The sequence below is a fragment of the Betta splendens genome, chromosome 16 (genome assembly GCF_900634795.4).
Source record: "Betta splendens chromosome 16, fBetSpl5.4, whole genome shotgun sequence".
Taxonomy (NCBI): Eukaryota; Metazoa; Chordata; class Actinopteri; order Anabantiformes; family Osphronemidae; genus Betta; species Betta splendens.
Genome location: NC_040896.2, coordinates 9,479,581 through 9,505,775, shown reverse-complemented (window position 1 = coordinate 9,505,775; position 26,195 = coordinate 9,479,581). Strand labels below are relative to the sequence as shown.

Below are 26,195 nucleotides of genomic sequence, written 5' to 3'. Positions count from 1 at the left end.
ACTAAGCGGGGGGGTGGGGGGTGGGGGGAGGTAGAGGGATGCTGGGAGCGAGCGCCGCCATTGGTTGGCATCCACGGGGCCGTTCTGGGCTCATTAAATCCCCACATGGCGAGGGCACGGGAGCAGCGGAGTGAGCGGCATTATCACGCAGCAGGGTGAGCCATGGACCAAATGGTGTCCTGGTCCGGCTCGGCCCGGCACACCGCATAGCGCCACTTCTGACTGTGAGCTCATCTGCTTAATGGTTTCTACGGCTAGATGAGCTCTTTACTGCAGAGAAGAGATAAAAAAGCACAATCCTTGCTTTGAGAGTTAGCTGCTACAGTATGTGATTATAATTTACAGCAGAACACGCCTTTAGACTTTAAATACTTGGCCAATAGTTGGAGCCAAATCATATTAAACACAGTGATTCAATGCTAATGCTTCAGTTTCCACCAACAGACACACACTTAATGGCTATTTGTGTTACAGCTGCAGCCTTAGCAGCAGGCTGGAGTCACTTACAGAAACGTGTTCTAGGAAGTGCTTGTTTAAAGCTCAGCATATTCTTGGAGCAGCGCGTCTCAGGACAATGCGAAGCATCTGGGTCCAGAAGCCACAGAACCATGATTCCTCCATCACGTGTTTTACAGCTCGATCAAAGTGAAAACAACGTGAAGCCTGTTAGAAGAAACCATCTACTGCAGCACTAACGTCTCCATTACAGATGCTCCACTCTCTACAATCACTGAGCTATTTCAGTAAATGAAAGCACATAAAGACTGCGACTGCATTTTGCTCTCTCTTATCCAGCACTAAAGAGAGTCAGTGACACATGCAGCTCGCTGACGGCCTGAATCACAGGTAAATGCGGCCTTAAGCACCTGGTCACAGTCCGGGCGCCTCCAGCGAGCGCCGGCGACCATTTAAACCCTGAAATGGAAACCATCTTGTCTGATGGCTGCTGTCGCCACAAAGCTGCAATGGCTCAGGTGTGATTGGACAAGTTTCCCAGATCTCAGTTCAGCTAATGTGTGCGATGTGCTGGACATCAGGAGGGGGGTGAAAATGTGAAATATCTGGAAATCGCCTGTCACACGCAGGGAACAGTTGTACTCGCACCCTGAAGGTGTCTGACAAGCTTTGAATAATGGCTCTTGCTGACTTCAGCACACGCAGCTTACTGCCCACAGTATAATGGGAACCCGGCCACACATTCATGCTACGACCGGTGCAGAAACGCACAGTGCGAGCATTCAGACAGATGCATGGACCAATACGGCTGCAGAACAGGGGGAGCTGTTCCAACGGTGCAGATGGCCCCGGCATCATGCAGGAACCCTGCTGCTTCTCACAGCCTCACCCACCTCCCACTTCACACCGCCCTCACATTGGACAAAGAATAGTCCCATTCTTCCGAGCGCAGACTGCGAACGCGACGGTGGCCTGACAGATTTCAGATTTGAACAATGAGGCATCCCTTAAAAGCAGTTGCACACTCTGCATTCGAGTTCAGGGTTCAGTCGGCACATCAAAGCCACACGGGGGAGGATTTCACGTGTTTGGGCGCTAACTCATTAGCATAGTGGTATTTATTAAGCGTATCGAGCTCATCACGGCCCGTTCAGGAGGAGCAGGTCTGAAACGCAGCCTCGTCTTTGGGAACAGGAGAGACTCATAAAGCAGGGAGAGAGATGTTTGGCTTCTTATTATCTGTGGCAAGCAGACGGCTGGGGGAAAGTGAGAGCTTTATGAGTAATAGGATGAGGAACAGAGCTGTGGGCCCTGCCTCTGATTAGTTTACATTTGCCAGGCTTCAGATGTGTCTGCGCGGCCGCTCTTTGCATCTCACTATATCACCTTTCCTCACAGCGCTAATGGACTCGGACGCCCAGAGAAAATTTGTTCCCCGCAAATAAATTTAATCAGCGGCATGAAAACGCAGTGTTTTTACCCCGGCGTATTAGCCGAGCCACTCTCCCACTCGTGGCCATGCCAGCTATGCAAATGCGGCGGGGCCCCGTGTTCTTCAGGGGAGTCGACAAAAACCCGAGATCACAAGAGGACAAATACGCTGAATTAGAGTCGGGGGTTTACAAATATTTATGTTCATAGTGTTGATTTAATTGGTTTTGTGCAAATAGAAACATCATGCAGCAGCAGTGACTATATCAGAATTAGGTCAAAATGCATTTTTTATAACATTTATTAATTTGATTTTGTATTTCCCCAGTTTATTTTAAACCCTTCAACCTAATATGTCATTCATATTTTAAATTGAATGTGTTATTGCTCCTTTGATTTTTCTTGCATGCGTTTTCCCCACACATCTTCACTGACGCCTCAAAGACTTGGGTTACAGCACAGTAAACATGGCGTTTCAAGTCTTTGTGGAGTTAAAAATATGGAAATAATCAGATCCTTCAGTGGGATTTAACAGCGTTTTCTGGAACAGAATCACCGCAGACAGAGAAGCTCAGGGGGAAACGCTCCCGATTATCACGAGTGATGCTCGTTTAAAAGATTAGAAAGCGCGCGATACGAAGATCAGCGTGTGAACATATCAGATGCTGCGTATGCAAACCTAGAAATAGGATGTGGATGAATAATTCAAAGCTGTAAGTGTTCTCTATTACTCAATGATTACAGAAACATCTGACGAACCTGCAGCGCACGCTCGACGACTCCTATGTACCTGCTGCATTACTGAGATTTCTGGGACTTTGTTCCAGTTATGTGAAATCGCTGCTTAATTGTAACTGTAACACATAGCAACGGATGCTGAACTTCAGGTTAGCTTGGGATCTGTTTGCTTTGTTTTAAAGGGACGACCAACACCATTGACTGGCAGTGCAGACGTGGATGTGGGCGCTTGGGTGGGGAGATGTTGCTGAAGTGGGTGTCAGAGCTTCAGGCCTGATGACACTGGGAGCCAGCTGAGAGGTGCGTGCTTGTGATGATTGCTCATTCTGGTTGCTCTGTTGGTGCAGAATGGTTGGCCAGCGTGCACACGGAGGCTTTGTGTGCGCGAGAGATGATGGGGAGATGGGCTTCAACACATGACAGCAGGAGCCTGAGGTCCACCCTGTGGTTAGTGACTCATTTTGTAGCAGTTCACCAGCCTTGATCCATATGATGCAAACAGGTTCTGTCTCGTTTCAGATATTTCTTTCATGCTAAGAGACTTCATATTGTGTATTTTTTGCCAGCAGAGTCCGCGTGAATAGTATTTTAGTTGTATTAGCTTGTTCGGGGAACTGCGAGTGGCCTTTGAAGCTGCAGACGATGGAAAAACCTGGCAGGTTGCAACATCAATGTCCTTTCATTTTTAGGTGGGGAGAAAAAAAAGAAGTATGTTTGTGAAAATAAACTTTTTATCTGGAGAGCTGCGGTTCTTCCATGTGTGCTGTTACGCTCGCATGTGCATACTGTGCACCGGGGCGTGAAGCTTTCATGGAAGAGTGGGGAGACTTCTCATGTGAGAGGAGAAAATAACATCTAGTATCTTTGGAAACTCAGGAATGAGCAATGAGCTCAGCACCTCGGCTGTACAGGCACACAGTACTGGGTGTTGGTCAAACAGTTACTGTATGCGTGCGGTTTGTGTTAACTGTAAATTAATCAGCATACTACAGAATGTATTCTGCATCAATGCTCAATACAGTAAACTACAGCTGCAGAGTGCAACCAAGCACAGTCTGTCTCAGGCTTAAAAACATTTGTATTGATTTTTGGCGTATTACTCTCCTATTTACTCGTATCCTCACTTCACTCCCCTGAATCTCCACCTGCAGCAGCGCGAGAACTGAACGGAGCTTCATTTGTGGAAGACCTCAGTCAATTTCCAGGTCAGGTGAGACTGGAGGTTAAAGAGAAATGAGCCGATCTGAAATTCCGGCGTCCAGCGTGAAGAGCAGGTTCTGACTCTCTGTCATGAAGCACATGCATGTGTCAGCGATGCAGTAGAGTCCAAGTGATGTGAGCTGTGTGCAGGGTCTGAGACCAGGGCAACAGCAAAGCTGCCGGGTTTGTTGGCTCCCTGTCAATAAAGCCAAAGAATCTGCACCTCGTAACAGCAGTTCAGGCTGCGAGTAAACCGTGTATTTGCTCTGTAGACTGGAGACGGTGCAGGTAAAACCACAATTATAAAAGGAATTAACATGGTTGGAAAAATTAAGTTTGAAATCATGATTAAATTAAAAAAATTGAATACATAATTTTCTATTCTATTATATTTTATGGAGCAACCATCAAGATGAGAGCAAGACTCCAAAACCCTTTTATGTCTTGTCATGCTTCAAATTGATGTTGGGGCATAACTCAGAAACTCCACCACTCAGTCATTCTTTTTTCCTCTCACTTTAATTCCAAGGATTGGGGTTTAAATGCGACAAGCCGTCGTCCGTAGCGATGACGCTGTGTTCACTGTACACGCTGTCCCGACACTGCAAACACCAGGCGACGAGAGGCTGTGTAACAGCAGCTGGCAGCTAATCCTGCGCCGCTAAAGAGCAGCCTCCATCACTGTCCCAGACCCTGAAACAGCCGCTCCCGAGACAGGTGACGGGTCACAGCTGGCAAAGACAGATGAGCCAACCTCTCAAAGCTTATTGACCAGAAAATTGTCAATTCTTCAATCTAACAAATGTCGTAGTTTCCAATTTCCAGTCGCACCATTTCATCATTTAATTTGTGAAGTATTTTAGTTTTATTGCTAATCCTTTACTCAAGCCTCAGTAACTGTGCTATAAAAACTCAGAGGACAGCATGTTGAAGAGGAAATCAGCCAGAGAGACAAAAATGATAAATGAGAAATGAAGAAGAGAGGAAACAGAAGAAGGGACAGTGACGACAATCAAACCACAAAAACGCGTCCAGCTGCTCCTCAGAGGAGCCTCTTCTTGATGAAGTGCTGGTATTGGCTCGCTCCGCTTTCAGCTCAACGCTTCCAAACCTCACAAGTCCACAGGAACTCTAAGTAGTGGAACACGCGTCTGATTGCAAATTACCGGTATTAATCTACATATTTAGATCTAAATACCTCGTCTGATTACCGACTGCAGGAGTACGTGTGGTGAGGATGATGAGTCTGCAAAGATGAGGAAGAAAACAAACAATCCAGGCAAAGATGCAAAATAATATATACAGTAAATCAAAATCAACCTCACACAGAAACAATGGAAAAAGATAAAGCTGAGACCATGAATTAGTCAGTAGGCTGAAAAGTAATCTGCATCCCTTTTTATAAATCTGTAGCTTTTTAATACAACCTACAAAATAAAGCTTCAAAAAATAATTCTTCATTTATGTGGGGAAAAAATTGTCTCAATTATAAAAAGCTTTGTGATACAGAATGTGCAGGATTGTGAGAAATAAGCAAAGTCAAGTTGTCCAAAAAATAAAGAATGATGTAGCTGCAGTAGCAATAACTGATGATGATCGTTTGCTCATTAATATGTAACCATCATCCCTCCTGACTCATAAATAAGACCAGCGTTTTATCTTATCTTAATACTTACTCATTAAAGAAGGTCAGATAAGTTCTAGCAGCTCCAAACATTTCATTAAAAAAACGAGGAAACACAAGGAACAAATGAGAAAATGGGAAAGACCGTCTTCCTACAGTCCACTGGTTGAGGCGTTTATAGCTAGAAATGTTTGGAATCATAATCGATCTCTATCTACTCCTAAAACTCACTGTATTACAACCCTGTGTTAACATTGTGCTGTTTGATTTATTTTCAAAAGTTGAACTTTAATCGTGAAACTGGGAAAAGTAAACCCGCCTTGTTTTTTTTTCCCCTCATGGGGCCCAACACACGGTCGTAATAATGCTTCAAAGGACGACATTAATCATCATTCCATCCTCATGAAGCCAGTGGGGATGGAGCCATTGATCTTGGTTGTAAAGGTAAACACCCTTCGGGATGATTACTGCGGCGCAGAGAAGATCCCTCATCCCAGTGTGGTTTCCACCATTGGAAGTTGGGTGTTTGTCATGATTGTGATGAAGAGCGTTGCCTTCGCTCTCATGCGCAGCAACAGTCACCACTGAGTGATGGAGGGTCTATAGAACCACTATATTAAGTGCTATTGGCGTCTGACTGTTTGAATTGATGCACGTCATTCCCTTCCTGCTCTTCTTTGTGCTTTTATGTTGCATTTTGCATAAGAAGGACTTCTGTGAAGGCACAGGTTATGAAAAGTTAAATATAAACTTCTCTTTATTTCTACAAGCTGTAACTGCTCTTCAGCCACTCGTTCTCTTGTCTGCTGGCACATCATAAGTCACTTCAAAGATGAAATTGCATTCCTGATGATTGCTTATCGTCAGGGACAAGTCGAAGAATCAGATTTGTTTGTCAAGATATAATTAAGTGTCTCGCAGCCCGAGGCAGCACCTCATCAAAAGGAAGCTTCATTAGGCAACGAACAGTGGCAGCGAAGAGACTCACAAACAGCAAAACTGGACGTCCTAATGCATAAATGGAGTGATTCACACTGGCCATTAGACGTGAGCTGCCAGCGCACAAGGCAGCGCGTCGACGCCAGGACGCTTCATGGGATAAACATGTCTGAGCCGTCAGACATCACTTAACTACAGACCTCTGTAGAATATGAAAAGCTGCAAAAAGGAAGTTTAAGAAACGTTTGAGGTTCGGTTTTCAAGAAAACACAAACCACATTCACACAAGCTGTGTTTAAACTCCCACACCATCCGTTTGTGTCCACGTGTTCCCACAAGGAGAAAGAAGCTCCGAGAAAGTCAAAACATGCGGACGCTGTTTTTATTCCATACATAGAAAGACTATAAATATATAAAGAACTACGGGCAAATATATTCTTAGATCTTAAAACTCTCACTTCAAAGTTTGTTTATTGAATTTGGACACAGTAATTCCATTTAATTTCAGGGTATACGAAAGAGGATGGTTTCAAATTTAATTAGCTGTATGTAATCACAGTTCCTAATTATGTTTCCAGTCACTCAGGACACTCAAGACTAAATTTAAATCTGTTAAAATGTAAGGAATTATGGAAAAAAGTTGATTGAACTACTTTGGTGATATTTAGAGCAATTATTTTCCAGTACTCAAATATTAAATCAAGTACTGGATGAAGATTAGCGAAACACAGCAGGCACTGAAGCAGAAAACTGTTGGGGACATTATGGTCAGCAGTCAAATGGAGCAGAGAATTGCTTAATTGACTCTGTTAAATATCATCAGACTGTTGAGCTCCAGCTATCCTAGAAAGAGAGCGGGGAACCCTGAGCACCAAGGCAGAGGTGCAGGTGCTCGAGGCCGATCCTCTTGGTGGAACATCTGGATGCTATTGACAAAATTATCCAGTAGTTCTGCTCTGATAGAAGACATTACTCTGTGTCATGTTCTAAGATCTGCAGAGAATAACGTAACATTCTAGATGTTAGTCGCAGAGCTTTTACTTTGAAATGCAGCATTACATTCTGGTAGATTTCCAGCCAGACACAGGTGCCATAGAGGAGCCTGACAAGTCGGTTGTCTTATAAACAGACAGAGTCCTTCTCTTTAGGTTAATGACGTGAAACCAGTCTTGAAGTGAAAAATCTCCCGTTTATAACCCCAGTATTTTTCTTGGTGGTATATTTCAGAATAAACTCATAGGTGCCATTACTCAAAGTCACAGTGCTCATTTGATTACTACTGTGTGACAGATGGGCCTCTGTAATAAACAGGAGCTATTATTTATGGAAATTGCTTCATGGGCAATTAGCAAGATGTGAGCGTGGGCAGACAGTCATCAAAATAATTTTATTTTCCGAGGCAGAGTAAACAATTACTTTTTTGCCTTCCTTCAAAAAAAAAAAAAAAAAAAAAAATTAACTTGGCGTGTCATTGCATGCTCTTTGCCAGCAACTTGGATAATTACGCTTGCTGTGTATTTCAAAGCAGTATCGATCTGAGCGTCTGCTCCGTGGATAATAATTGCGCGTTCATTTCTGACCTACACGCCTGGAATATTCATAAGTAGTAATTTACAGTTAATCAGCAGGATGCGGGCTAAAGGCTGGAACATGTAGGAAACTTTGACCACTCATTTTTATAATGGGGCCCTAAAATATCATCAGGTGTTGATTTTGTGAAGATAAGAGTTGTTTGCATGTAACATTCAATCACTTCTCCAAATACTCATATTACACAGCAGGACGGGTCCTCGCGAGTCACTGAGCCATGTGCTGCTGTATAAATCTTCCCCCACTGTTGTGTCATTTAATTTCTAAATGCGCTTTAGTCCAAGTGGTCACTAAAATCATCATTAATCTAAGGGTCAGATATGTAATAAATTATCTTTATGAGATGTGCAGAGATTCAGAAGTTGTTTGTGAGGGCGCCAGCTGGCCGCCTGTCTCCTAATGGACGCCATGCGTTAAACATCCTCAGACTTCAGTCACAGCCAAGTTGCCACTCAACTCCAGTCTAGGTCTGATAATCACCATCTGTTTCTTTGCAGAAGTAGGTTTTGCTTTGGAGTAAACTGCAAATACTTTATCTGTCGAAAATCCATTAGCACTTCAGAGAAACCAACTTTAAAGTCAACATGGAGAGTTTTTGACTGTTGGTTTTAGTTCACTCATGAATTGGTGAAATTTGCAAGGCTTAAAGTTTCCAAACTACTGTATAGTACACAATCACTTTCATTATCCATTAATCTGAGTCGTTAAATTCAGCCATTAATATGTACTGTAAAGAGTCAATTTACAAATATTTTCTCTGAAACCAAGAGCAGCAGCTAAGAATAACTTTCATTATCAATTCCTCTTCTGAATGTTTTCTTGATTAGTTCATTTATTAATTGATAATCACTATCACAGTTTCTTCCTGTGGAAACGGCAAAATTTACTCACTGACAAACTAAAAGTGATATAAATCAGAGTAAAACGTGTGTTTTAAGGTATAATTTTTAGTTTTAGTATCGGCGTGAGTGGCCACACTGTTGTTTTGGTCCAGGTTTAAAATCTGTCCTGGTCTGTCTGTTGTTCTGTTGTTGATAATTCATATGTAACAGTACGACAATATTATTATTTAAGTGCTTTTTGAAAAGTCTGTTTTGAACATATCCCAGTGTTTTTATGACCTTAATCTGAAGCACCTGGACAACTGGTCAGATGTGAAAGATGGTTTGAAAAGCTTAATTATGGCTCAGGGACAAGTTCAATACAAAATAAAACCTTCATCTATTTGAAGGCACAACACACCATGCAATAGTCTGTAGCTTCATGCATGTACTAGTTCTGGGGAGAGCATCCAATTAACGGGTAAAAGCATTAAATCAGCCTTGGTTTGCTAAAGTAATTATTGATGTGTGGCATTGTTTTGTCATGGAGAGAGGGGCACCAGGAAGCGAGAGCGTCCTTGGAGAAAAGTGGCACAAGATGAATGTAAATTCCTCCCTTTCATGGCGGCAGAGGCAGCGAGGGCGGCCAGACAGCTTGGAGACCCAGCGTGGGCTGGCGTCGTGCCCGCGGCCTGTGTCCCACACTGGGCAGAACCAGCCGCCTCGCACTTCCTGGAGGACTTTGAGTCTCCTGTCGTGTCTGAGACGGACAAAAGGAGAAGGGACGGACACGGCGACTTGCTTGTCCACTTAATGTGTCTCTAGGAGCCCTTTCTACAGCTTTGTATTTGGGATTGAGATGTTCCACCGGAGCAGGCAAACAGTACAACACTCACGGTGGATGGAGGTAAAGAGTCTGGCTGAGACCCCACTCAATGAATTTGTCCCCTCACTGCTTCCGTTTGTGGAGCAGAAGCGATCATATTGTTTTGGAAGCAATGCTTGAATGAATGTTTAGGTTGTGATTAATTGAGTGGATTCCGTGGTCGTACATTTGTACACGTCTGAAGCTTTATCTGCTGCATTAGCATCTGTTTGTGATAACACGTTGCTGCTTCCAGTGGTTGAATTCCTGCAGTCCTGTATAAATGAAACTGGAAAATACACTGACTTACTTCAATCCCATTTTGAATGGCACCTTGGTAAAAAAAGCATCTGCAGCGTTTTCGAACAAACAAATAAACGGAGCACGCCTGAAACGACTTCTTCTCTAAGTGAGCGCCAATAAAGAATCCTGTAAACAGCTTTTGTGCTGAAGGCGCCATCGAATTCTGGAGCTTTGTATCTGAAGAATCAGACGCACACAACTGGGGAACAGTCATAATCAGAAACGCTGGTTTCAAACAAATTGGAGAAAGAGAAAAGCAACAGAGCGACCAACTGTACCTCATGACAGTAAAAACCCAAGTTACTGCATAGACACAGTTGGAAAACTTCAGAGAAAACTTGTTTTGGAGCGGAAGTGTTGCTTTTAGCTCAAATCCAGTCTCAAAGTATTTTTAAGCCTATTTAATTATCACGTTGGAAATACGTTGAAGTGACAGGTTTGTTTTGTTCTGCAGTTTAATTAAAAACTAGTTGCCCCCTCATGGGGAGGATCCTGTAACAGCCTCATTAAATGCTCTTCATGTGCACACAGACATTTGACTGGTATTTTCTCTTATTACTCTCTGCTGCCTGGTGCTGGAAGCTTCAGCAAATCTTTATCTGAGGCTTCTCAAGATCTCCTTATTCAAGACGCGACTCTGCTCCGACACAATCGGACTCGAGGAGAGAGTGAGACACACGATGCAGACGCCTGCTCACATGCAATACTTTTACTGATGTATGTACAAGTATTCACTAGTATTACTATTGTTTTTCCTGTACTATTATTACTTCTGTTTCCTTTTGCATTTTTTTTACTGCAGGTGTGTTACTTTTCTCTTTGTCTGTCAATTAATAAAGTCGTATCCATCCATCCAAACTAATGTTGTATTTTTTATTGATTGTTGTTTTTTATTTTAGTACATTAATCCAAACTCATTTAGTGAAGTAACGCTACTAAAAAGGTTTGTTTACTGAAATAGGCCTCAAGGAATGAAACTCAACTGAACCTTTGTGGAACAACATCCCAAATACACAATAAAACCACACAAACCTGGCTCTGAACCCAAGTCACTACTTTCAGCTGCAGTAAAGAAAACATCCACTATGACGGCAGCAGAGCATTAATCATGTGAAAACAAAGCATTTAGTGCAGTACCTCAGTAGAAGCAGAAAGCATGCGTCAGTTTCGCCTACTAGGAAATGAGGGCTCCTGGCATCTTCAAAGCCATAAATCTGCAGAGAGCAGTAAGCGCTGCGTTACTGACACGAGGCCGTGTTGACAAATGAATATTTATGACAGCGAGAACCATAACAATTAGCATTAGCTTTAATCAGGATTCTGGGTTAAATTACTCCACTCATGAGGCTCCTTTACGGCTTTGAACACGGAAACACTTCATTGACGAGGAGGAGATGGGCCACTACAAACCAATCACACTGTGACAGTCACGCACTAGTTAATCTCTGATTAACACAAGCATGTAACTATCCAACATCAGAGAACAATGGGTTAATTCTATATAATAAACAACCTAATCAATATTGCAACTTTAGGAATTAGATTTAGTTGCTTTCAGTTCAACAACAACTTTAGCAAGCAGTGACAAGTGTTTTATATTACATATGTGTGTATACTGTATATGTACTTGCCTTCCAGCTCCCCTCCTCCTGGGCTCAAGCAGGGGGCCATGGGGCTGAGGTGGCTCCAAGACAACCTCTGCATCTTTGCATCTACATGTTGTGGTTGGCCCTTGGACTGGATTTTACCCCGGAGCCGCTTTGCTCTGGGAGACCCCAGCAGGGTCTCCAGCAGCACCAGCTGCCCGGATCAGGAGGCCGCCCGCACCCCTCCATGCTGAGGCAGCACTTCTCTGGGGGGAGGTTTATTGCTGGCGTTAGTTTATTAGTTGGGGGCGTAGCTCCAGTTTAATACTGTGATACTGAATGTAAAACACGACTCTAGCTTTTGTTTTTCCTGTGAAGGAACCGCTGCTGTGACCTTCATGGAAAAGCCTTCAGCAAGTGCAGTAGCTGCTACTGTAAGTGCAACAAAGCAGCCCTTTCAGCTTCATGTGTTTATAGATGTGCGTGCTGCCTACCTGTCAATTCCGAACCCTCCCACTTCTGACCCCTGAGCTAGCGCCGCTATTTTTAGCCGTATTAGCGGCTGATTATGCAGTTGTGTTCCTTTCCGGGCGCTAACAAGGTGTTAGGGCAGCACAAGAGGCCAACCTGGCGGCCCTTCAACCGTTGGCAGTGCACAGTAGCACAGGATGTTTTGACAAGCTCATACTGGAGCTGCACAGCACCGAGTGTGAGGGCTGAGGCAGCTGCTCAGTGCACACATGGGTGAATCCGTTACACACAATATGCACAAGCAATGACAAGTACACAGCTAGTGCAAAAGCTTCTGTCTGTACTCGAACTGTCACCAAGTCTGAACTCAGTAAATGCACCAAGAGCCATGACTGCTAAAGCACTTCTTTATTATTTGTTATGCAAATAGATTGTGTTTGGGAATTGCTTGGCATCTTTTTCCGGAGCCAAAAGTCTCCTTTGTTAAATCCCATTAAAGTTTTAATTATCATAAAACTGGATAACGCTTTGAGACAAAGCAGCTGAGTTTCCATATTGCCCGGCGCTAGTGCTATCCGCTCATCTGCTCACGCATGGTGGAACAGTCTGTGCAGCTAATAAAAACGCCGCCGCCGTCGAACTCGCTGTAACTCACTGTACGGTGAACTTTTCAAAGTCAAGGGCGTTGTGGGAAAACAAAGAGCGAGCTCAAGTCTGTCGCGGCCCGAACAGATGCATCATCTGCGCCGCGTTCCAGGGTTTCCGCCCCAACACTTGGTCGGCGTCGAACGGGGTTGTTTTAGTTTGTTCCAATGAAGCCCCTCAGGCTGTAATTTCCTTCAAAACATAAAAAATGCATCCATGAATGAGTGCCTGAATAGAGAATAATGAAAAAGATTTCCTTTTCTAGTTCATTGTGCAGAACAAATTCATTCATATCCCGGTGTCCTTGGGTTCGATGTGAAGCCACAGCCTGTCGACAATGAGGAGGGCGGGAACAATGAGATCTGCTCGTTCTTCCTCCAGTGACCTTTCCCACTTTCACTTAAATCTTAATTTAAAGTTTTACAACATCATCTTATCTCTCGTGCTGAATCCTGAACTCGCAGATTCAGGTGTCAACGTAAATTTGCATCTTTTAATTTTGTTCATCGTTGCTGCAGTAATTCTAAAAACTGTTTCCAGAGATATAAGAAATTACATTCCATAGTTCCTGCTGCAGTTATTTAACACAAACTGAGACGCACATAAAGAACGTATTGATCGATTTACTGTTGGTTCCAGGGGTAACAAGGCGAATGTTGCTTCAAATCCTTCCTTCCATGTTGTACATTTTTTTGTTCTTTTACCAACAACCCTGAGAGGAAATAACTATGCTTAACAAACCGTGAAAGCACCGACAAGAGCGCAGAGGAAGGAACAGAACAGGAGGAGGAGGAACAGCAGTTTAAAATGAAGTCTTAATTTGAAGCTCTTCCATCCAAAAACACCTGACGCGTAGTAACTGACGGTGCCACAGAAGATCCGTCCAAGTCGCCCCATTGTCTTTGAAGTGACTCACTAACTTTTTTCACCAGACAGTGACGTCTCGGCTGAGACGTGTTGGTTTTATTTGTCTGGAAAACTGAGAGATGACATTGTTGTCCCAGAATACTTCAGAGGGATTCTGGAGGCACGGCTTTGATATTATCCAAAGGTGGAGGTAGGTGGGTTTAGGATGGAGGACGGGGAGCTTGAACCTGTCACTTCACTGCTTTTGTTTATGGAGAAAACAAAGCAAAGCCGCTCTGTGTCGTTCTCCCTGCTCTGACCTTGTTTTGTTCTTTTTGTCAGATGAGCTGTGATCCACAGAAGAATTAAGTCATTCCACCGTGTGCGCGGGTGTTCGATGGAGACGTATCAAGCGTGATATTTGAAGCTGATTACATGACAAAGCTGAAGAGGAGGGTATGATCTGTAGAGTTTGTCTTTCACTATTAGGCTCAGGTTCATTAAATGGACAGTGATCCTCCCATTTCTATCCTCAGGAGAGATCAGACAAGCGCGCATGTACAATTGGTGCATTTCCTTTTCATTATGTCTCAGCTAAAGTTAATATCAGTGCTTCACTGTAGCTGCAGGTGCAACATTCACACTTATTTAAACTCACACCTTTGGCTCGACATCTTTAAATGACTGTTAAATGTCAGTCATGCATGCTGCCTCTATTTAAAGCTTAAAAAACCTCACGTCAGCTCTCAGGCCGAAATTAGGATGCAGATGACGGCAGATAGAGCCGAATCGTTCAGGGACGACGATATTAAATCCTGTTTTGCTGGCGTGACACCGTGAGAGAGGAGCAACGTCTAAACCCCATTAGTCATTTTCTGGTCATAATTGCTGGAACTTTCCAAGACCCTGAGACGTCCCCCTTTAATTAAATCTGTAATGAACTTCCTCAGAAGCAAACACCGAAACAAATGTGAGCAGTAAATGAGTCGAGTTTCTTCCTTTTTGTGAGTCAATGCAGGTCCGTTGGAAGGTACTGTAGATATTTGCTGTAAGAATCGAGTAGGACATAAACATGGCACAACAACTTGGATTGTTTTAAATGTACAAAGTTGCACAGATCTTCTTTTAATCAGTATTTGAAAATATTCAACAATTAAAGTTAAATCAAACAGTAAGAATAGGTAATAACAATAATTAATATCAGCAATAACTAGACTTAAAATCTGAATTTTAGTTTTTTTATGTTTGTTTTTTTACTGAAACACCTGAGGGAAGCAAATCAAGAGAACCCAGAAAAAAAGAACCACTGAAGTTTAGGAAAGAAAGAAAAATCACAAAATAAAGTTAAGACAAGCTCGTACAGGGGTCACTCGCGTCATCTGTATGTACAGCACATTCGCTCCACGACTGTGCAGGACAGTGGCCATGAACAGAACAGCGATGGAAAAGAAAAGGCGTCTCCGCGCTGCGCCCGCCTCCAACGCGCGTGAAGGCCGGGTGGAGGGTGAAACTACAACAGAAACGGGAGCCCCAGTCAGAGCTGAAGCTCAGGCTTGTATCACAGTCACGGGACTGACACGGCTCCATCTTCAGCGGCTGAGATCGCACGGTCCTGCTCAAAACGTCACCCACGCAACACGACCCAGCATCGTTTATATAAAATGGTCCCTGGAAGCATGAGCCACTTTCCTGACGCCCCGACTTAAAAAAAAAAAAAATCATTCAAGCTTGTTTCCGTAAGAAACATGACATCAACATTAGTTTGGAGGTGAGCTCAAGGATCTTATTTGATGTTTGTTTGTACATTAATCGATATCCATTACAATTCAGTCCTGTGTAGTAAATTTAACTTTCTGTCAAAGCTCACAACAACACATTACTGGAAAAGAGGAGAATAGAAATGCAAAGAAACCTTTGGTCAGAGTGTTCTCACATAGGAAAGAAATGCCTGGACGAAGACTCAAGATCAACGAAACAACGGAATCAAAGAGCAAAACTACGCTTCTCTCTCTACAATATGGCCCACGGTTCAACACTCCTCCCATACATTTGGGTCTGCAAGTTATACTGGTTTCCTCACAGAGGAAAGAAGGAAAGAAAAAAGTGCTCTTTTCCGAAAAGTCGTGTTTTTCTTGATTGTCCACAAAAAAAGTGCCAGCAGGAAATAACCCCGGCGAAGGACATACAATCACAGCGTAAAACCTCAACCGCCTTTACTGGAAAGGAACGGGGTCCAGAGCGCCCCCGAAAGCCCCCGCCTGCTCTGAACTGGTGTGACGGCGTCCGTGCACGTGCACGCGCGGCGTGCGGACGCGTCTGCGACCGTCCCAGATGCTCGGGCTCATTTGGAGGCCGTCTTGTCCTGTGGCGCGTCCTCCTGCAGGCAGCTCCTGCGCACGATGGGCAGCGGGTGAGCTTCCGTGTTGAACACCCAGTCGTCCAGAGGGATGAGGTCGTCGTCGGAGAAGAGCAGGTACAAGTACCTGTGCGGACACAGAAAGCATCCACTTACAAGCCTTTCATTCATCGTCTATGCTCTCATACAAAACGCAGGTGTTTCAGAGGAAGCTCAGTTACTGTCTTTATCCTGAAACGGCGCCAACAAGCTGCACGGTCGGTCTCTTCCTGCCAGAGCTCGCGTCTTTTTTAAGACCTCTTTACCGGCTTTTGGCAAATGTTTCCAGCTGCGCTATTTGAATGAGAAACGGTTCAACCACCGTCGACACAGACTTCAGCCAGGAACAGAAGGACAAGGAACTGCAGACGATCGCTTACTTTGACTCATGCTCTGTTCTACAACGTTTGATATGTGCTATTTCAACCGTTTTATTTCATGCCCTATAATTTCCTGTTTTTATGAGCAGCTCTGTGAATGGTTCTATATAAATACAACTTGGGTCAGTTCTCCTAATTTATGTCTGTAGAATAAGATTCAGGCTTTTTAAAGAGGTATGAAAGTAAGAATAACTGTGGCGTTCCTTAAATAAACAATGGACACAGAGAGAATTGATCTGTGGCAGAAATGCTCCACTTTAGCATAAAGCAGCAAAATAATGATGTTATTGATCAGAGTTCAATGAGTGGGTCCATGAGCTGTGACGGCAGCGGGGTTAAATGCCGGCCGGGTCCGACCCCCATCTTTGCCACCGCCCGCCGCGCTTCGATTCGGCACTTTGAATGGTTTGTGTTGCTTAATGACCCACGAATGATGGGAGGTAAGATTGAAGCGTTTAACTGCACAGCACCTATTCAGCGTTCGCGCTTCTAGTGCGAGCGGGAGGGAGAAAATCACCTCGGCCGACTGCGTGGAGGAGAGAAGCTGCTTCATGGACAGAATGGATAAAGGAAGACGCGGAACCTCAGAGCCGGGCTCTGGGTGACTCTCCGTATACAGTATATGGTTTATGCATACAGTACTCGGGTACAAAGGGAGGGGTGGGGAGGAAGCAGGACTTACTTGAGTGTCTCTGAGAGGAAGAAGCTCTGCTGCATGTTATCGTGACTGACTGTCATGGTGTAAACGTCTCGGATGCCGGAGAAGCCAGACTCCACTCTGCAGTGCTCCTCCAGGGCCTGAGAGAAGTCAGAGGCAGAGGCCGCCTTTAAAATCCCCCAAAACATCTGTCTGGATGAGGTAAAGAACATCTGGAGGCTCGCTTGAGTCAACGCAATGAATCCCCTTTGTTTGTGTTGAATAAGCCTGTATATGAGTGTATATCGGTGCAGACACAACTTGCTTTAAAGAGTAAATGATGGAATTGTCAAGAGCTGCTGACAGCTGCACAACTGCAGCCCAGGTCTAATGGACAGTGTCTGAGCAGCGCTAGCCGAGCGGATTAGCGCGCTATTACCCCTGCTACAAAGGGCCGGCGTACACACGCTAATTAACAAAGACCCTGACGTGTTAATGCTTGATGTTCACGAAGAGAAGCCTCGTGCGCCGCTTCCAACCTTTGTGCCCGATAATTAAAGGCCCGTCAAAGCCGTCAGTCGGATCTCCCCACTTCTGCGCGCACTAAATTAATGGTAAATCTATCATCCCGGCCCCCGTGCGCTTTACTGCAGCTAATGTCCTGTCTGTTGCCACATTAATAACGGTGTTCCCCACACAACCTTCACCTCCCGCTAGCGGGCTAGCCTGATCCACACGCTAATGCACGGTGCCACCAAATAGCAAGGAAGCCGGCACAGGGTAATTGGGGGGGGTCAAAGGGGCCACACGTAATAGGTGAGTACAATTTATAAAATCAGAGCCGGAGCCTCTTAAGACAGAAGCACAGCTTCACCGATGTAGAGCTCAGTGTGTCTGAGGACCAGACACTGCTCCATTCAACCTGAGGGAGTGATCTACATATAGAAAGCAGATAATGATGATCAAGTGTTGACTATTAAATTATTATAAAGTATTATTTTTAGACTTTTTAGGATTTTTGTTTTACACACACACACACACACACACACACACACACACACACACACACACACACACACACACACACACACACACACACACACACACACACACACACACAGTGGGATCATCCTATTTTCCTAAACTAAAACCTGCTCGTCTTATAATCAAAATGGTCTCATTTTGAGAAACCTCACCTCCACGGCCTCCCAGCCCCACTCCCTGTACTTGGGGTCATGGGTCAGTCTCCACATGTACATGTAGCTCTCGATGACTTCCGGCCGCAGGATGTAGTATCTGTCGCTCAGTCTGGTGGCCGTGGCTTCGGCTCCGCCATCAAATCTGAACGCCTCAGGCCCAAGCTTTGTGGCTGATGGAGACAAAGACAGAGGCAATGTGAAAAAGACCTTCATGACAGATGTGCCAAAGCGTTCACATCATATGAACGCATTCATTGCTTTTAGACAGATTAAGGAAGCATTATTAAAAACACACAATGCCAGCGAACATTCTCAGTTGTCCAGATGGTCCACAAGCGCCTCAGTTATTTCCTCTCATCTTTCTCCTCTCTGCCGTTTCATTTCACATTTCTGCCACAATCCACAAACGCTTGGCAAAACGATCCTGCTCACGATACAGCGACAAAATCCACGGCGCCAAGGTCAGGACAGGAGCATCAGCACATTCAGAAGCAGAGCGAGAGCAGAGCGCTATCAGATGGATGCGGTTCCTACTGGGCCGACCAGACTTCTAAGTCTTATGTTTGTCACATGAAATGTGTTTGTGGACGTCAGCGGGTCGAGTGGGTTTGCGGGTGCTGTGCAGTAGGTGTGTGAGGCCAGCGGAGCCTCGATGGAGAGTCAACATGGAGCAGAGGCAGGACGTCACAGCTCCAAGCCTCTCTGGAATTAGTTCCATCATCTGTCGGTTCAGAAGCAGAAACGGACCCGGCGTCGTTCTGCGATGGACCGTCGGCCGGTCCGGTGGGGGAGGGGCTGCGGTTCAGGATGTGTATGAACAGTGAGAGCAGAACAATATGGAGCTGATAAATGTCGTTCCTGCATTTTTTGCAGCATATGCTGATGAATGCACGCATGTCTGAGGCCGCTGCGCTCAGAGCTCCGCACCGCTTGTATATTTAATTTTCACATTTGTTCTTCAGTGCACACTCGCACTGAGGAAGTGAAGCTTCTCATAACATCAGCGCCGCGTCCCAGCACACACCTCACCTCGCTCCTCCTGAGCTGAAGCACCACGTCAAACTTACAATAACAAAAAAAACGGGCTGATTGAGCGGATTCCTGAGGCGTCTGAGCTTTTTCCTACTGCACCACTACCTAACGCTGGTGACTGGAATGCACACAGACAACACAACAGAGCTTTCGGTTGTCCATCACATGAAGAACAATCAAATAAGAATTAGCTTTGCCTTTATTTGCACTGTGCTTTTTATGGAACAGTTCCATCAGGTGTAAAGGAACTGATACAGAGGGATAATGAGGCCTGCGAGGTCTTAATATTTACTGCATGTCCAGAACCTTGTGCTACAGGACGAACCCTTTGTGACACCTCATCCTGTGTGATTACTTATGTTGTGCTGATTAAACTTGTCTTTCTAACCAAATGCTCACAATTTATTCACTATTTGAAAATGTACAGTATTTTAATAATAATAAAGCAAACTCGCCAGTTTGAGATGTTTTGACTGTGGTGACGTCAGACTTCCCGTCTCTGACTAAAGGGATGAAGAATATTTGAGACTCTCTGGGATGCAAATTCTAAGCATCTTTAGAAACACTAAGCCTTCCTGTGCATAATCTCCGACCTCTGCGAACCTGCATCCGTCTCCTGCAGACGTGAGGACCAGAGTGCGAGCAGCAGACGGAGGCTCTTTTTGGTGTCAGTGTTGAAGATGCAGCTAAATAGCAGCCCGCAGGGACAAATCTCAGCTGACAGCCGATCCAGGAGCTGCTAGAAGCAGGCGCTAATGAGCGGAGCGAAACCTGGCGGAGGACGAAGCCTCAGAAGGTCTTTGGGTCCGATCCGTCGTGACGCAAAACGCACCAAGGCGCCGGTTATGTGATGAGTGGCATTAGCTACTGAACACAAGGGCAGAACCGCTCAGGATGCGACAGAGGAAGACGGGGACAGATCCAACGTGGGCTCCGGCTCACGGCTTCCACTTTCACTTTGTTTATTTGTTTATGCTTCTGCTCCTTTGTTTGTTCCCTTATTTGTATTTGTGCCTGTCCAACAGACCGTTATTACCACTGACACCCATACAAACACTCCCCTGTCTGCCGCCTGCAGCGCAGAGATGCAGCGGAGTAATGGAGAGCTTTAATTCCTCACTATTCCTAATTAGACCTGTCGCCTTTTTAAGTGGAGCCACAGCAAAATGGCCGGAGGACTTTTTCATTTACAATATTCCTCACCTGGACTTGCAATTTCCTTACCCTGAAGGCCACAGAAACCTAATGCAGTGGACACAACAGAGACGAGCCAGTGATTCACAGACCTATGCATTAGCGTTGCTGCAAACGCAGGCTAACGCTGAACGAGGCAGTCGTCCAGTCACACTGACTGCAGACAGTAAATGCAGATCTCAGTCACGTCCCGTGCATCTCCCGGAACAGATGCGCACATACACTATGTTAATCAGTGCAGGTGTTCACGCTGCCTGTGTAAAACCTCAAGATACACTCACTCCAAACATATTTACATGCTTTATGCGCCTTTAAGCAGGTTTTACACACCTAAACCCGACCACTATAAAAGGGGCTCTAGGCACTTATCCAACACAGGTGCTCAGATTCCCCCCGTGTGGACGCAGACGTCGCTGGAGCTCGTCTCTGATATCACACGCGTGTTCGCGTGGTTAAAGCTTTGCTGCTGAACCCCACCGGGCCCGATCTGCTGCGGCCGAGGCCTCACCTGTCCTGGTGTAGCTCTCGTGGCAGGTGTGTGTGATCTCGGCAGCCAGGTCCAGGTAGTGCTGCCTCTTGTCTGCAGCCCCGTCGTCGGCCCCGATGCCGATCATGCCCCCGGAGAAGCAGGCCAGGTGGCCCATCTTGTGGTCCAGGATGCCTCCCCTCCACTCGGCCATGTAGGTGAGACCCCCGGGCGACTTCTGCACCAGGTTGGCTTCAATGGCCTGCGATGGCAGAGTGCTCCTTTTAGAGTAGTCATGACTTTTAAAGATTAATACAACTATCATGGTCACTCTGGTTTTACCACATTTTGTACCATCTAAACCAGAGGTGTCCAAACTATCCTACTGCAGCCCGTGATACACTTTTAATTGGCCAAAATTCCAAAGCAAATTCCAAAAATATACCAGATTATACCGCTAAAAAACAGAGTTAAAATGCACTGTATCATCTTCCTGACACTGTCCAAAATCGGATCTGCGTTTCCAAAGGCTGATCTTTCTGATCTAATAATTGCTCGTGACAGAATTTTTTCTACCACTGAGAAGGATATCAAGCTGTTGGCGACTTCCCTTCCATTTTCTCTGATGATGTTTAACAAAAGCAGATTAAGCCGATTGCTTACTGAAATACATGTAACTACTTTAAGTTGATAGCATTTTTAAACAAATCTTAGTTGCTCTGTTAACAATCCAAACTTATTTTCTGTCTCCACCGCCTGCAGGTCTGTCCTGTTGTGTCGTAGGCTGATTAATTTAATTGACTTTAATAAACCAGGTGAGGCAATAAATACTTCGCCTTGAGTGAGTCCGGCTGTTTGTGTATTTTACTATATGACCCTTGGTGAAAATGCTCTGGACGGCCCTGATCTGAGCCCTGGCACAGGTAGCAGTGAGCGTTCAGGCCTCTGGGGCCACGGCTCAGTCGCCCCCTGATGATAGTCTTTACATCCACATGGAAATTCATGTTATTTTGCCTTGTAGACGTAGAAGCTGTTTCCTGTGAGTCTGTATTGGAAGAAGAGGTACAGGTGGTGAAGCCCACTGAGACAAATCGATGTTTCACCGAGTCTGTTGCTTGTTTGGAGGAATTAAGTGGCTTTTAATGTGTATTTATGCACTGTATTTCTACAGTAACTGACTAAAATACAAAATGGGTCCAACATTACTGCTGTACTGTAAAAATTATCATGCAAATAAGTCCTTGTAGTTTGATATTGTGTGAGTTTCTGACATGATTCAGCGATGGAAGACAAGAAGGGAAAGAAAAGAAATATGACAGAAAACAAAAGTCTGAAGTCACGTTTATGTTCTTAATTGAAAAGCTTGTGATTTTCTCCTTTTGTCTTTCTCTCCTCCTCCTTCACCTCGTCTGTCTGACTTACGGCTCGTTTTGCATTTGAATGCAGGTCTGTGATATTCTGCTTCAACACCACACAAAGTGCTGATAATTAAACGTGTCAACTGGCTCTTCAACCTCATACCTTTCATTTTCAGTTTTTTAAACAATTCTTTCAATAAATTAGTTTTGAAAGAACTAACATCTGTCTTAGATTCAAACAGTATATAAAAAGTGAGGCTTCTCTCAGCCTGCATGACGTTAGACAAAACTCAAAAACATGTATAATACAGTATTAAACCTTAAAAATAGCATGTTTCTTGAGGGGTGAGACGATTATTTCCCTCCTAATTAGCTGCTGTTCGCTGTAATCGCAGCATAGCATAATTGGGAAATGTTGTCTCTTTCGACACTGTTTTAATTAGTGATCCGCTTTTATTTGAATGCCAAAGATAATGACTTGTGCTGCGCCTTCACCTTCGATGCCTGTACAAACACGCAGCACATAACGCAATCTGATAGTGTGGCTCCATGGCCATTTAAATACCAAGTCATAGGGGAGCAGAGGAGCCTGTAATTAGTAGTTCTGCTTCTGGCTTGACCCTCTGATGAGAACTGAGGAAATCTCAATGGCAATCTTAAGTTATTGTCTGTGATACTGTAATTGTAGCCGCAGGGAACGAGCTTTACTCTGACATTATCTCCATTAAAGAGGAAAACAGCTTTGGATATATTTTTATGCGTGCGTATACGGAGCAGTGGGTTCATGGGCACGGATTATTTTTCTGCACATGGCAGCAGTGCACCTATTACATTACAGCGTAACAATGAATGCATGTACGAGTCAGATGCCGTTTAATCACAGCTCTAATTTCATTACACAGTACCAGGAACCCTTCGTTGGCCACAGTATATTCTTTCCCCGCCGCCGCACAAGCACCGAGAACCTCTTACTGTATGTAATCATGATACGCTGCGTTAAATAGATGCATCCATTACAGCTGCAGCCTCGACTCTGAATCAGCGCCGCTGCGTTTCTGTCGCAGGGTGAAACATCTACGTCTGAGCTCGCCAGCAGCGGTTCGAGCGATTAAAGGACACTTTGCTCTGCAGCAGCATCATTTCTAGAGTTTGATTTGGCCCCTTTTAGGCAAACATGGCGTCATGCACTGTAACTGGGCCCAACCTCCATCGCGGTGTAGTACATCTGCTTGGCGTCGTCGTCCGTTTTGTCCGACATCAGGTACGATTTGATCAGATACTCGTAGAAACTGTCCCCGAGGCCTCCGATGGAAACGTGATCTGGAGGAAAAGAATGGACTTCAGCAAGATGTTAAATGGCCTAAAGCGCTACACATGGCTCCACTCTTAATATTAATGAATTAACTCTACAAAGCATCTACCACACGTGGTCTAACACAGAAACAAGAGGTCATTTGAAAGTTTCAGATTACATAATATACTCGAAGCTCGAGTGGTAATTGAAACAAGTGACTGCTGATCCTCCTCCTGCCCGCTTTAAGTCCACACTCAGATCCACAAAGGTAAGAATGATATCACAGTGGAGGCGAGCACGCGTCTCCATCTATTGAGTGCTCACCGTGTGCACGCACGCACCTCCACCGGCTCCCACACAAGGTTATCACTGAGCCACTGTGTTCGTCCTTGACAGAGACCGATGAGGGAGAGCTGTGAAACCAGAGCTTCTCCTCCCTTTGTGCCAATAAATACACACAGGTTTGCTTCTCGGCACGCTCTCCCACAATAATTAGCCCCTGTAATCATCTAGATTACCACCTATTCAGTCCCACAATCGTCTTATCCTCTGATTTTTCACCCCCTTTCAGGTAAATCAGAAAGATCCAATTTCCTGAAGTAATTGAATTCATTATCATTTTAATAACCCAGAGCTATGGGAGTCATATAGCCACTGCTCTGAGGCTGATATTAAAAATGAGAGGAAATAGACGGACGGGTGGATGATGCAGATGAGCAGCTACAAAAGCCTCAACATGCGAGTGACTCAAAGGGTGTCGGCAGTGTGAAAGCTGAAGAAAAGGATGAGATCTGAGTAATGGGAGGTAAGAATGTGAAACGGCCTTTAATAAACGAGAATGTGTTGATATGAAGAGGGAAACCAGAACTGAGTCTGTGGAGCATTAAGACGGCATTTAAAGCCTTTTTCTATTCATTTAGCGTCCGTGCACCTCCTCCTTTCTGAATGTCGCCTCCTGTTTTGTGCTCCCACTTACGTTGCACCCAGTTGCCGCTAACTGGACTGAGGAAGTTTGGATATAAGCCGTGGGGCTTCTCAATTTTGTTGAGAAGTTTCCTGATGTTCATCACCTGCAGAGAAACCAGAGACAAAATGAGTAACAGCAGGTTCGTTACGCTTCATCTGTGCCTCAGGGCTGAAGTTTCACTCAGAGTATAAATGAATCAGGGTTATTTAAACAGCGATGCTGGTGTCGAACCTTCTCGGTGTAGACCTGGTTTCCAGACAACTCGGTGAGATGGACGAACTCCAGGTGCAGGGTGCCAAACTCAGCCAGGATGCTGCTCCCGGCTGAGGCCCAGCCCCAGCTCCAACTGGTGCCACTGCAGCAGAGACCACATCCACACAGGGCGACTAAGTCTGATTGTTGTCACAGCAGTGTGAATGAAGATGAACTGAAGGTTTTCATCTACTGTAACTGACTTCTGAACAGTCCTGACTCTCTTAGTGTGTGTTGGACCTCTTCACCTTCTGTACTCACACTCACACTCGGATCCCAAACACACAGGACGGATCCGCCTGATCGTTCCCTCACGGGTCAGAGGGCAAAAGCCAGAATATAAAATATATCACACACACACACACACACACACACACACACACACACACACACACACACACACACACACACACACACACACACACACACACACACACACACACACACACACGTCATGTTTTTTTTCCTCCTCTACAAATCAATGCTTATCCACTGATCCACTATTTGTCTCCAGAGCTCTGCACATGCATTTAGCTCCGTCATCCAAATTAGTCATTTGCGGTTTCACATTTTCTCTGCTGCTTATACTCATGCACTTATAAGACACAAGAACAAACCATCATTACTTGCTACAGCAGAGACCAGTCCGCCTCCTGTCTCACACTGGCTGGTTTCAAGATTCATTAAATATACTACAATTTATATAACACAGTAGTAGCTTTAATATCAAACGTGCTATGATAAGGTAACATTAAATCAGAGATGAACAACTCCGCTTTTAACTAAACTATTTCTGGCCTTCATTCAGTCACAAACAAGCTCTAAGTGACAAACAGGACCATGATACATTAACTCCATGGAGCCAATTATAAATAAATAATTCTAAACAACAATTATAATATGTCAGGGACAGCTGACACTTTTATATCATGATACTAGATGTTTGTAAAACTTCAGCTTCAAAACTAATCTAGACCCATAAACAACAAGGTCAGGAACGGAACCCGGTAGGAAATAGGGCTCTATGCAAATCACATTCTGTGTGTGTGGCTTCGGAGGCGGCGCACTAATGCTCGCCTATGATTAGAGGAGGCAGAACGTACAGCTAGAATGACTTTAGGTATCCTCTAATAGATGCTGGGGAAGCGCAGGCATCCGGTAATGAATTGAATTGAATTTTTAAAGAAGGGAAGAGGCGGCGGTTGGTGGGTGGTGGTACAGGGAATCAAAGAGTTCGCCACTGATGAGTGCATCCATTAAAAGTTTGGGGGCTACATCATTAGCAGCTTGGCTCCAGTCGCATCAGATTCCTCCGTTAAGGATCAACCTGAGAATCCGGTGCAGGGCGGCGGCCGAGGAGCGCCCGCTAAGCTACAAAGCTGGCAGGGATCCATTAATCTTACAATTACTGTATAATCAAGTGCTGAGAAAGAGCAATCAATAATAAATCGATATCTTGTCATGCGAAATGTTCTGGGGAAGTCGGGATCTTCTGCATTTAACAGA

The 26,195-nt window shown here is 44.8% G+C and overlaps 1 protein-coding gene across 2 annotated transcripts in view; it reads right to left on the bottom strand.

Annotated features, from left to right (window-relative positions):
* Positions 1 to 14,605: 14,605 nt before the first annotated feature.
* The window catches only part of LOC114843717 (mannosyl-oligosaccharide 1,2-alpha-mannosidase IA), a 120,822-nt gene continuing 109,232 nt past the window's right edge, over positions 14,606 to 26,195 (bottom strand). Inside the window, exons 6-12 of one of the 2 annotated variants that reach the window (XM_055503019.1) lie at positions 24,669 to 24,796; positions 24,447 to 24,540; positions 23,381 to 23,496; positions 20,861 to 21,080; positions 18,124 to 18,296; positions 16,973 to 17,088; positions 14,606 to 15,998 (exon numbers count right to left, since the gene is read on the bottom strand). In XM_055503019.1, the coding sequence (XP_055358994.1) occupies positions 15,857 to 15,998; positions 16,973 to 17,088; positions 18,124 to 18,296; positions 20,861 to 21,080; positions 23,381 to 23,496; positions 24,447 to 24,540; positions 24,669 to 24,796 (989 nt within the window). In that variant the 3' untranslated portion in view covers positions 14,606 to 15,856. The remainder of the gene's footprint in view (positions 15,999 to 16,972; positions 17,089 to 18,123; positions 18,297 to 20,860; positions 21,081 to 23,380; positions 23,497 to 24,446; positions 24,541 to 24,668; positions 24,797 to 26,195) is intronic. The other variant, XM_029130530.3, reaches the window with a different exon arrangement.